The following is a 13345-nucleotide window of genomic DNA, read 5'->3' on the forward strand; positions in this document are numbered from 1 at the left end:
TCCATCTTTCTTGCAGGAGAGGACTCCTCTGTTTGTTTGTGCTTAACAGATTCCCAAAATGGAGGAAAATTATCTTGGGATACCTGAGGTGCAGAACGCTAATTGGCATGTGACAAAATTCCACAAGGTCTTGTTTCTATACCCCCAAAATAGGAAGGACAGTTACAAAAATTAAGGGAGAACAGAAGTCTTCATCTCCTACATGCTTCCCCTGCAATCCCTATCAGTCCTCACAGATCTAAGCACTCATCAACTTAGGGAACAACTTATGGTCCTCCATTTAAAACTTCACAGACTGACTCTTTAATATGCAGATCCTCTACTAGTCCTAGAAAACAAGGCTGGAAAACATTTCAGCTCAGGCCCTTCTCAACACGTTCTCAATCTGATCAAAGCCAGAAATGCATACTGTCAAAATCTGTGTAATGCTCTGAAATAATGGCAGATGTCTGGTTCCCAGCATAAAATGTAATGTGGGGCTCCTAAAGTTTTGGAGGGAGGAAGAAAAAGCTGCCTGGATAATCATATAGAAAATGACAACAGAAAATCCTCTTCATCTCCTCCCTACCCTCACTTGACGTAGGGCACTATTGTCTCCAAAGTGCCTCAAGATGTCCTAGAGCCCACAGAATTACAGAACAGTTTGCACTGAAAGAGTCCTTAAAGAACATCTCATTGTCTACCCCCTGCATAGGCCGGGACATCTACTACACCTGGTTGCTCCAAGCTCCTTCAAACCTGGCACTGGACACTTCCAGGCATGGGGCAGCCACAGGGCCTTACCACTCTCACAGCCAAGAATTTCTTTCCAATATCCCTTCTAACCCTGCTCTCTGGCAGTGTGAAGCCATTCTCCATTGTCCTGTCCCTCCAAGCCCTTATCCAAAGTCCCTCTCCAGCTCTCCTGGAGTCCTGTTAGGCACTGACAGGGGCTCTGAAGTCTCACCAGAGCCTTCTCTTCTGCAGGCTAAATATTCTCAGCTCTCCCAGCCTGTCTCTGTAACAGAGGTGCTCCATATCTTGAAGCATCTCCATGGCCTCTTCTGGACTCAGTCCAACAGATCCATGTCCTTCCCATGATGAGGACCCTAGAGCTGGAGGCAGCGCTGCAGGTGGGGGTCTTATAGAGCAAAGGGGCAGAATGGAACAGTGGGGCAGAATCCCCTCCCTGACCTCCCTGTCCATGCTGTATGATCAATGCAGGACCCTGCTGACTTTCTGGGCTGGCAGCGCACATGGCTGGGACATGTTTCATTTTTTATTCACCACCATTTCCAAGGTGGATCCCAAGATGCACCTGCTGGTTGGAATGAGGATACCACATAAGGGGAGGGACAGCAAGCAGTATTCAGCCCAACCTTACTCTGTTGGACATGTCTCACCAGGAGCAGAGATGGCCCTGAGTCCCTTCTGCCATGTTTCTCACCTTTGGAGGTTCTTTGTAGGGCTCACAGTAGAGAGTGCGTATCCTTCTGCGTTCCAGGTATTTGTTATCAGCTGGAGAAGGCTTACTGGATTCCCCCTTGAACTGAGCACTGTAACTGGTTTCATGGGTCATTTTCTCCTCTGGCAGCTTGTATTGGGGCTTTGCTTTTATCGCTTTCACAGGCTTGACATCTATCCAGGGTCTGAACTCATTTCTACAGATCAAAAAGAAAAGGGTTCAGGAATTAAACCAACAGGAGAGCAATGATAACATGGGAATGGAGTCCTGCATTGATCAACCAAGTCTATGTGGAAAGGATTTTGCCTCCATCCAATCAGATTTACATAGAAACTGTCTCCCAACAATTAATTTTTTAACTCATTCAAAGCCTATTGACACATTAGGAGAAATTAAAATGAAATGTAGTCTATTAAAATCAGTCAGCCCTGGACACCCCTTAGCCATGCCTGTAAGTAGAAATTGGTATGACCTACATTGCACCTATTAGACAGAAAAGTTTTGTTAATTCCACACTAACAGATAAATATTTGGGACTAACAGATAATTAATTAACACAATACCAAGTAAGATGTAAGTCGTAAACTCAAGCAGAGCAGGGAATGCAGTTTATGAGCTATATTTTGAGCTGTTGTTTCCCTTTATTAACTGATAATGGATTCCTGAATTACAGGGAAAAAAAATAATATTATCTTTCATTTCTTTTGGACAAATCTGAAACTTCTGGTAGAAAAAAACCCAAACACAGTTAAAAGTGTGGATCACTGTCTTCTGAACATATTCTGCTTCCCATCCACAACCTTCTCTTCTGTTTTGTATTTCTTCCCAATACAACACCAACAACCTTCCAGGTTTGAAGCAAAACATTTCAATTTCTCTCTAAAACTCACCATTTACTTGAGAATGGGGAAGGAGAAACCCTAAAGGGGTTGCTAACTTGGGGGGTTGTGCTCAGACATAGTCCAAGACAGTGTTTAGATCCTTAAAACTCCAATGCAAACCAGGATCTATCCTGCCAGTGCTGATACAAACCCTCTTCAAAGGGGTAAACTTTCCTTGAAAACCATAGAACTGCAGAATGGTTTGAGTTGGCCAGGACCTTAAAGCTCACCTCATTCCAACCCCTTTCCATGGGCAGAGACACCTTCCACTAGACCAGGTTGCTCCAAGCTCTTGTCTTAATTTCAGGACTTGCAAGGCATTAACCCTTTTAAGTTACAGACCCTGCCCCTCCTGCCTGTTCCACTTAACCACTTCTGGGTTGTATTACTCATTTTCAGCCTGTATTACTTACTAGGTGTCCTGGTTTAAAAGACAAGTGTCTACCAAGGAAGGCAGGAACCTTCCTGGAATGGAAAATATGATCCCCTCCTTATTATCATAACTTCAAAATTATAGGGCTCTCAGACAAAAATAAGGGAAAAGGAGTAACAGTTCTTTACTAAAATAGATATATGTATATATATATATATATATATACACATTCACATATATTTTTATATATAAAAATATAAAACAAGGCAGACAAACATCAATGACAACAGCAACAACAAGCCAGAAAAAAATTTGCAATAACAGCCTTTTTCTGCCCATCAAGCAATTTCCCCTTTGGCGTAGTTAGGATCACAACTGGCAGTAGGCACTGATCGCTCCTGTTGAGACAAAGAGTCTGCAGTGACTCCCCCATGGCTGCAGAGGGCGCTTTTGGCTCAGTGTGAGGCAGAGGGCAGCCGAAGCAAGCACTGAGCCGCCCAAGGGGGTAATAGAGGCTCAGGGAGGAGAGAGAAGGTGGAGGGCGAGAGATGTTTCTGTTTTCCCCTGGCTCTCACATGTCCCAGATGCCGAGGCTCCAGTAAGCAGCCGTGAGGTGATCTCTCCTGAGAGAGGGGAGATGGGGGTCGTTTTTTCCTTGAGGCACCCAGGCAGATGGTGAGAGTCTTTCTCCCAGCAACGGTGGGGTACTGAAAAGTCCCAATCCAATAATCACTCCTGAGAGCAGTGGCCCACCAAAGGCAAGGAGAAATGGCAAGGAAGGCTCAGCGGTAGCAGAGAGTCCCCTTGGGCAGGAGAAGTCCAGCACCAAAACCCACAACCGGCAAAGACCGAACTACCTCCAGCTAAGAAATCGCCAACCACCACACTGCTTCTCCCCCTCCCCCAGAGCCATTCCAATGATATGCCAAGGCCTTGACTACATCTTTTGTCTTTTAAATTGAAGTCCATTCACCATCTCTATGACAACAAATGGAGGAAAATTCCTTGAAGAAAAAAGAAAACCTAACCCCCAACACTAGGGAAATTAACTCTCTGTAAGGGGGCTGCCAGTCAATCCCTTCCCATAATACTTTTGATCATCTTAATCAGCTTCAACCAAATTTGTCAAATGGGAATGGAGATATTTGGGTTTACATATATGAAGATAAGCAGCTGTATTGAGTTCAGAAGATCAGGAAAACTTAAGTATGGACATGTGCATGTCATCTGAGGATGCTCAGGCAGGGATACTAGGGCTGCAAAAGGTCATCTGTTGCCTTGCTGAGGACAGAAAACCCAGCCCAGCCACCTTGCCTTGCCTGCCCTGTCGTCTCTTAGGCAAGGAAGGCAAAGTCCTTCCGCAAGTTCTAGCACCTTGACCCAGAGAATACCAGTCGGAGCTCTAGTTGTCAGGGAGGCAGAGCAGAGGGTGGGGGAAGACTGGCATCACCTTTCCCTTTGTCCTTCGAACCACATGCTCGACTGCAGAGCACCATCTTGGTGAATGTATGTGTGCGTGTGTATGTCACTGGCATTTTTGGGTGTCTTTTTGTTCTGGGGGCAGTCCATGAGATTTAGAAATTTTGAATCTATTTGTCATTTTTGCCTGTTGCTGCTTGTTAGTAAACTGTTATTTTTTTCAGTTATCTACTCATCTATGTTTCTTATTGGTGGAAAGGAATTGTTAGAACCTATAAAGGGAGACAACTCATTCCAGAGCATTGTCCTTTAAATTGCCTCAAATCAAGCCAGAATGACAAACTCAAAGTTCATCCTAAACTCCTCAGAAGAGGTTTCTTCCTAGGATCCACTTTTGTTCCAAAGTAGACTATATATTTTCAATATGTGGAAATAAATAAAATGGTGGACTAATTATTTCTGCCCATATCTATCTGTCTCTCAGATTTCTTTCCTAGTGTTATAGATGAGTAATGCGATGGTTGGCTCTCACAATTAAGAGATGAATGTTATGTGTATGTTAAGAGAAGTTTTGTTGATGTACAGTTATGTTATTGTGGCATGTTCTTCCATAGTCCTCTTTCCCTGTCGGAACCCAAGGTGTCCCTTAGACACTCTTGGATGTTCTGGGTCCAGGTCAGAAGCATCTGAGACCCTGGCAGGCAGCCGAAAACCCCTGTGGTTTTGAATTTGATCCATGGAACAATTTACCAACCTTGCAGGAAGAACAAGAAATCACAAAAGTTTAGATATTATAATACAAGTAGTCAAAAAGTGAAAGGAAGGATTTTTGAGTGCTGTACAGGGGGGTTTTAGGCCTTGTACAGAGGGGTCTGAGTTTTGTACATGGGGGTCAGAAGTTCTAAGATGGAGGGATTTGGGTGTGCCCTGTCCTCCTTCTTTCTCCTTCCTATCCTCCATGTTCTTGGTGATGTTGGCACTCACAGATTGGTTTAGAGTAGTAAGCCACTGTTCAATATAGGTGATAGGTGTAATGAACAGTTTCCACGTGTTCCCCAGAGATGCGGGCAGGGCCTTCCTAGTTCCCATGGCAACACTAAAAAAACTACTAACTCTAGCTAAGTACCGATATTGAAATGCTAATTAGCTAATTGCTCTGTTTGTTTTCTCTAAACTACCTGGAGATAACTGACCTCCCACCCCTCCACGCTGCCATTCTGGGACTAACATACAAATAAAAACCCCTTAGGATCATGGGAGTATTTTTAGGAGATAAAAAGGACTCTAAATCAAAAACTGAACATAGTAGACGAGTCTAGACAAATGCCCTAGCTGAGGAAGAGGGAAACACATCCCCTGATTGACTTTAACCTGTCGCCATCACCTAAGAAAGAATAGACTAGGTTAGGCTTTGAGAAGCAGGGAGGCAGAGACAGAGAGCGCCCTGGTGCTGCCACCACGGAAGGAGCGGGGACAGCTGTTCTTTTGGACTTCAGCAACAGACTCTGCATGCCACGCCTCCTCACCCTCTGGGCACCGGTGTGCCACAAGGAAAGAAGAAGGGACAGCTGCTGCTCTGGACTTCAGTGACAGACTCTGCACGCCTCCTTCCTTTTGGCCGCCTGGGAAAGCTATGACCGCGGGGGCGAGCTCCATGTCGAGCCCCTTGCCCAGCTGATCTTTTTAATAAAGAGCTGAACATTAATAAAGGCATTAGCCCTGTTCATTTCACCAGGACCCTGGCCATGCAGGAGCTGGATCAGAAGCTTTTTAGAAATCATAGAACCATAAAATGGTTGGGGTCAGAAGGGACTTGAAAGATTATCTGGTTTCAACTCCCCTGCCATGGGAAGGAATGCCTTCCTCTAGACCAGGTTGCTCAGAGCTCCATCCAACCTGGCCTGCTTCATGGGATGGGGCATCTACGACCTCTGTGGGCAACCTGTTCCAGTGCCCCATTACCCTCATCTCTTCCTAATGTATAATCCTTACCCAGCCTCTTTCAGTTTTAAGCCATTCTCACTTGTGCTGACGCTACATGTCCTTGTCAGAAGTCCCTCCCCAGCTCTCTTGTAGCCCCTTTAGAAGGGCTATAAGAAACTAAAAATAGATGCTACAAGGTCACCCTGGAGCTTTCTCTTGTCCAGGCTGAGGACGCCCAGCTCTCCCAGCCTGCCCTCACAGCAGAGGCACTCCGGTGCTCCCTCTGCAGCCCAGCCCTGCTGCCATGGGTGTAACGCAGCCGCCAAGCTCAGGCCTCCTGCCCCGCACCAGGCCGGGAACCCTGAGGAAATAAGGAGCTCGGTCACCAGAGAGCTCCTCAGTCGCACCAGACACTACGATTTTAGCACATCCCGTTGCCTCTCAGCTTTCCGGGCGGGGGACGCTGGCGTCTCCTGGCCCCGCCGCTCCCGCGCTTCCCCACATGGCCCCAGCGGTGGGGCCGGGCCCGCACTGCCCCCTGGCAGGACCCGCCGGCAGCGCCCTGCGAGCGCTGCGGCTCCGTCTCGGCCTCAGGCACCGCATCCACCCCTGATCTCGCCGGGACACGTCAGAGCGGGGCTTTAAAAGAGAGCAGACCTTGACTGGAAGGTCCTGTTCAGAGGGACCGCTCGCCCTGGGTGCGCCGGCGGAGTGGTGAATGGGGTGGATGGGGTAGACGCCCTGGACTACCAAACGCGCTCTGGATCATGGATGCGCTTGGATGGGTCCATGTGTGGGCTGCTGGTGGCAGCGCGGCTGCCCGGGCGCAGTTCCGCTTGGGACTGGCACCCGCTGCGGGCTCCGGTGCGGCTGCGGCCGGGGCAGGTTCCCGCGCTATCGCATCCAGCATCATCCCTTCCAGCCCTGTTCCGTTCACGCCTTACACTTCTGATTGTCTTGGAATCACTACGACTGGTCCCTTCAAGTATGTAAGAGAGCATGGGCTACGTTCATATGGAGTCCTACCACATCTGGGATAGCCAGCCATTCCCCGTTGCTACCACATACACAGAATCAGACTGGTTTCATTTGAAAGGGACTTTTAAGCTCATGTCATTTGTCCTAGGGTGACGTTATGATGCTTGTATCCCCAGTTGTGTATTCTGTTTATGCTGGATATTATGTTCTGTACCTTCAAGACTGGCTCTGAAAAGCAAAGTTTTGTTTTGTTTCAGCCTACTCACTCCCCCACAGCTGGCTGAACACAGACAGCGCAGTACATAGTGCGGCTTTTGCTTTTTGCTCTTGCTTCTGCCTCTGCTCTTGCTTGTGCTTGTTTTGCTTTTTGCTTGTTAGTTAGCTTAGCTAGGCAGTCAGAATTTTCCCTGGACTGTTTTTCTCTCCCTTTTCTTGGAACCATTCGAACCTGCTCCGGACTGGGACCTGGGAAAACACTAAGAGTTTTGCACTTTGTGGCCTGCAGCAGCCATTCCCAATGCCGGAGGGACCGATAACAGTGACCACTCCCAGGAGAGACTTTCTGAATTTGATATCTGTTCAGAGTGGTGAAAGAGTTTTGTCATCTGGTTGTTGATTTTTTGTGCTGGAGAGTGCTTTGCCTGTTAAATAAAGTTTTTTTTTCCACTTCTCACCAAAGAAATTCTTCCCGAACCAGGTGGGGGGAGGGGCCGTGGGGGTTTGCTTTCTGGGGGGTTCCTTCTGGAGGTTTTCTCCCAAATTTGCCCTAAACCAGGACACACAGGATTGATTCTTTCAGCCGACAGTAAACATCTTGCTGTGGAAGCAGATGTGGGAAGATAAGTTAGAATTTCTGACTGACAGACAGTTCACTTTATAAACTATCACAGCTACACCATATTTTCCTAAAGCAGAAATCTTCTGCACATTCCTTAGAATGTGTGGAGTCTCTTCCCTGAAGTCAGGATGCTGACTTTCATGGTTACTCCCCTGGGGGATGAGTGATGGACTTTGTGTACCCCATCATCAATTGGTGGTAAGTTACATTGACACCTAATCTATACTGTTTCCTTGCTATCTATAACATAGATACATTTATATCATACACTGATTTATGTAATCTAGTAGTAGTCTTTTTTTTTATCCTGTGTAGTAAGTAGCTCTGTTTAAGGCCTTTCATCCATTAAGCGTCTGTCTTTTCAATAAACAACTCATTTTATAATAGACCTGATTGGCTATTCTTAGGAACTTGCAAGTGTTCTGGTTTGAAAGCAAAACCAGTGGGAGACTCCAAGTTAGAAATACAATTTATTAGGAAAAAGGAAAAAGGAAAAAGAAAAAAAAAAAAAGAAAACAAGAAAATACATGCAATAATACAAAAGAAAAACCACTGACAGAGTCAGAATACAACCTGACACCCTTTTGGTCAGGGTGTTGCTAGCAGTTTAAATTGGAATGGCTGCAGTCCTTCTGGAGTGGCAGATGTGTTTCTCTTGGAGCAGTGATCTTGTAGAAGGATGTCGTCTTCCTCTGACGATACAGTGGAAAAAAAGCCCAGCTGTTCCTCTGCGAATCAAGTGGGAAGGCTGAGTCTAGTGTCCCAAAAACTCAGATTATATCCAGTTAGGAATGCTTGGTTCCTCCCTCTGGGTGGAGCATCTCACAATGGGATGCTGTAACTTTTATCAGTCATGCAGCGATATTCAATAGGCCATTAACAGCAGATGTCTCCCCAGAGGGAGGATTGGTTTGTGGAAGATATAAAGAAAACTGCCCAATTAACAGAAGATAACTGCCACACCTCTAATAGATGGCAAATAGATTACATCTTGCCTTGCAATCTAGGACAGCAAGCCAGAGTGATTTAGCTGTGGGTCACTTCAGTAAAGCTGCTACCAAACATCTGAACCTAAGGCAGGGCTTGTCTAATGCTCTCATTCGATCCATAATAGGGCCAAAGTGCTCTTTTGAGAGTTTGCTAGGCCAAAGAGCATCCCATATGTGACTCTTTGTTCAAGACAACACACACAAATGCACAGAAATACGGATATGTGAATTAAGAAGGCTCATCTATTGGGGTCCCAGGAATAAAAACCCTTGAGAAGAAACCTTGATGTTAGGAAAAGTGGAAGAAATTCCAAAGACAACATAGCATTTGAAGTTCTCTAAGTGCAAAGATTTTTTAGTACAATTCATAGTGAATGCAATGAAGTAATTCAAATATCTGATGGGATGCAGAGAAGCTGGCAGCTGCCTGCCTCTGCTCATCCCCATCAAAAAGGGCACAATGAATCACTGAATCTTTAAGAATAGAAAAGTCCTCTAAGATTATCAAGTCCACCAGTCCCCCAGCACTGCCAAGCTCACTACTAACCCATGTTTCCAAGTTCTATATATCCATTTGTCCCTGTTAAATCTGAGTTAAATCCCTCCAGGATGGGGACTCTACCACTGCCCTGGGCAGTCTGTGCCAAAGCTGAACAACCCTGATCTGATGGCCTTGTGAACCTTTGGTTCTAGTGGCATTCTTGGCAGAGAGATGTTTTCAGCACCTCAGTTAAAGTGTCTGAAGACACAAATTGCAGATGAACCAAAAAATGCATTATTTCAGTTTGTGAAAAATGCATATTATATGATTGGCTCTTCACAAATATTAAAATTAATACTATATCTGTTATGTTTGAAAGTAGTGTTGTATTAATCCTTTTTTAGTAATATTGTATTAATCATTTTAAGTAGTGCATTAAATATAGTTTTAGGCTATAACATAATATTAACATAGAAGCTATGTGATGTAAGATACCTTTCTGGGGCCAGCACAAGGAATGGATGAGATAATCAAGAAATTCTTCACACAGAGATAACAGCAAGAGTTACTGCCTCCATATCAGAAAAGGCAAACATCCTTCCATATCCTCTCCATCTTTAAGGAACCACCAGAATTAAGGGAAAAAAAAGTTGACAAAAACCAGAAAAATCCCTATTTGCAAGGAATTTATGCATCATGTATGAGATGTATGAATATGCATCAGGCTATTGCTTTTAAGGGTTAATCCTTTGTTCACAAGACATGCTTTTCGTGGCTTAGTGCCCAAGAGCATCTGGATGTCTGTAATTCTTTGCTTTTTATTGTCCTTTATTGTCCTAACTTTTATTGTCCAAATTCTTATTGCTCTAATTTTTATTACTGTTTTTATAACCATTTTATTACTATTAAACTTTTAACATTTTTAAACAAATTATTTGTATTTTTCACAAGTTCATCAGAAAACTTCAGCATATGCATAGTGGCCCTTAGCTGCTCCATAGAGATAAATATGGACAATAAAAAACTTCCTGAATCAGAGCTTCATACTGCAAAAGCTGTGAATGAATTCATGTGAATCCATGATGTGACTTGTAAGAGGAGAATCTGGTGCAGCAAAATGTGCTAATGGACACCTAGGAAAATAAGCTTTTTAAGGTCAAATTAAGCCATTGCATTTCACAAACTCAGTGTCATCAGTCCATGTCCTGGTTTGACAAGGAAGTGAGTTTTCTCAGGAACTTGGGGTCAAACCAATCAGTGGTCGCATTTGGATATTGACACTTGGAGTGACCACTGAAGGCATGGACATGCCTCTGAGAACAGTGCGTTAAATGCAGAGAACTCCCAGGGGAACTCTCTCTTCTATTCCAGTCAGCGAAGAGTGCAGACCTCCCCTGCCCAGCCACAGACTGGGTGGGGGAGGGGAGCCCCAGAAAGAGAGAGTGGGGTGAGGGGAATGGAACCAGGCCAGCCCCCCACAGGACGGAAGGTTGGAGAAACACTGAGATGTCCCAGCCAGCCACCCCAGAGGGAGAGAGAGAAAGAGAGAGCCAGTTCCACCTGGAAATTTGACATCATGTGCCGGCAGTATGCTGCAGAGAAGACAGAGGAGGGGGGGAGGAAGGTACCCAGCCGTGGGAGTTCGGGCAGCCTGCTGTGAGATCTCAGCCATCCTGGGAGCCCAAGACTTTTAACCCTTTCCTGGGAAAAGAAAGCTTTGCAAAACACTACTCCTCCTCGATTTGAAAGAGAAAACAGACAGTCTGGGACCTGAGATGTTAGAAGAAGAAATCCTAGGTGGGAGGAGATGATGGAGTGGCCTTGGCTGGACTTTTCTTGTATAGCCATACACTGAACCAATTTCTCCTGCAACAAAGAGACTGCATTTTTTAGGGGGATGCAATGACTTAAGCCAAGAGAGTGTAGGAGTGGGAGTGACCTGCTTCAGTGCCTGCAAGTGCAGGAGTGGAGTGAACAAAGAAAAGTTGAAGAGGGTGTGGTGATGCCCTCTGTCTTCAGAGAAGAAGAAGATCTCTGTTCTCAAGACCCTCAGCCCCAGGGGAGGAGAAAAAGGGGGGGAGTGTTGTCCCAAAATGGGAAACTGTTGTTCCTTGGTCCTTGGCAAAGCATCCTTAAAGGAACCCTATGAGCAGTTTCAGTCCATGCACGGTGGTGAGAGCACTATGACATGGAAAGGAGGGTGTCACAATGGCAGATTTTCTCTGGGCGTTTGCCATGCATGACATGGAAACACAAGAGGTTGCAATTGTGTTTCCTGGTGGTCTATGGTACAGAAGAGACTCCTCTCTCCCTTGATGAACTAAGAATTGATTACCTGAAGGGTGGTAACTTGATAAGGAATCCAGGGTTTTGTTTCAATGTGCTTTGTTGGAAATTGGGTGGGGGAGAGGAGGAATGTTTTGGGAAGGTTTTCATTCTGGATTCTGTGTGTTCCTTTTATTGTAGTTGTAGGGTAATAAAGTTTTTTCCCTTTATTTCTGAGCTCGAGCCTGCTTTGCCCTGTTCCTGGTCACATCTCACAGCACTTATTTAGGAAGGTGTATTTTCATCAGGGCACTGGCATTGCGCCAATGTCAAACCATGACAGTCCTTGATGGAGATCCAGCAGCAGGATGAGGAGAGAAACCACAGGCATCAATTTTCAGCAAACAGGACAGATGGCTGGTTAAAGAAATGAAGAGCTACTGCCCAAGGAGATAAGGACAAGTGCATCTCACTAACTAGCACTGCTGACAACATCTCTGGTCCAAATTCATGGAATACCAGAATGGTTGAAGGGACCTTAAAACTCATGTCACTCCAATCGAGGTTGCCCCAAGCCCCACACAGCCTGGCCTTGAACACTTTCAGGAATGGGATAGCCACAGCTTCCCTAGGATACCTGCACCAGTCCATTCACACTGCTAGGGGGGAGTTCATTGAGTCCAATTACTCTCATAGTGCTGGGCAGGGACTGCTGGGGAAATTCTTCTTCCCAGACTTTATAGGAAGCTCTGCTATGAAGCTGCTTGAGCCCATCACCAGCTCCTGTTTCCTAAATCTTACCCCTTCTCCAATAGGTGATAGTGCAGTCCATTGCATGGGAACTGTGAGGTTTGCCCTTGAGGCAAAAGATGGAGATGGGTGGTGGTTGGGACCACAAGTAAGATTTTGTCTGAATTTCTTCAATTATTATCCAAATCATGGGTAGAGAAGGATGGGCCTTTCTGGAGAAAGGTCAGGACATCACTGTTGACAAGAAGTAGCTTTTCTGTCGCAGCAATATAATTTGATGTATTTTTCTACTTCCTGCAGGGAATCATTATTTCTCTTTTTCCTTAGTGTTTTTCTTAGACTTCACTTCTAGTCTGCATAATAGTGTAATTGCTCACATGGGGGGTGGGAGGGGGAGAAGCTTTGGGCTCTTTGGCTGTTTTTTTCAAAGCCTTACTAGCGAGGCATTCTATGACCCTGTGCGATTTGGTTTTGCTTGGCTAGCTTGGTTTTGTTGGCCCAGGTGAGAATCTTTTTTCTTCCCTGGCCTTGGAGAAGCTGCAGCAGCAATCTTTTAGCTGCCTTTGAGGTGAACTGAACAGCTGCTAGTCTGAGACCAGAGAAGCGCAACTGGCAGGAGTGGGAGATGGGTTGCTCCATTCCAGCCATCAAACTTCGTGAAACTGAGGCGGGGAGAGAAAGCACACCAAGAGGAGCCAGCCCAGCTGCTTCGTCTGCTATGGAGAGGAGTTTGATGCCAGAGAATCACCAAATTTTCATCTGCTGCTCAAACTGCTATGAGAAGCTCCTGTTATTTTTTTATCCTGAGAGAGAAGCCAGCACCATTTTGTACCACATGTTGTGAGCAGGCATTTTCCCTGGCATTTTGGGTTTTTGTTCCAGTGTGTGTGTGTGGGTGGGTAAGGTCTGACAATTTAATATTTAGCAGTTATTTACATTTTCCCCCCTTGCTTTGTGGACATTCTGTTTATTAACAAAATGTTGGGTTTGGGTTTTTTTCACTT

General features: G+C 45.4%; 1 protein-coding gene across 1 annotated transcript in view; it reads right to left on the bottom strand.

Moving 5' to 3' along the window:
• The window catches only part of MAP6 (microtubule associated protein 6), a 50959-nt gene that overhangs the window by 13381 nt on the left and 24233 nt on the right, over positions 1-13345 (bottom strand). Inside the window, exon 2 of the mRNA XM_053936140.1 lies at positions 1427-1640. Within this exon, the coding sequence (XP_053792115.1) occupies positions 1427-1640 (214 nt within the window). The remainder of the gene's footprint in view (positions 1-1426; positions 1641-13345) is intronic.

Source organism: Vidua chalybeata, chromosome 2, assembly GCF_026979565.1.
Source record: "Vidua chalybeata isolate OUT-0048 chromosome 2, bVidCha1 merged haplotype, whole genome shotgun sequence".
Classification (NCBI taxonomy): domain Eukaryota; kingdom Metazoa; phylum Chordata; class Aves; order Passeriformes; family Viduidae; genus Vidua; species Vidua chalybeata.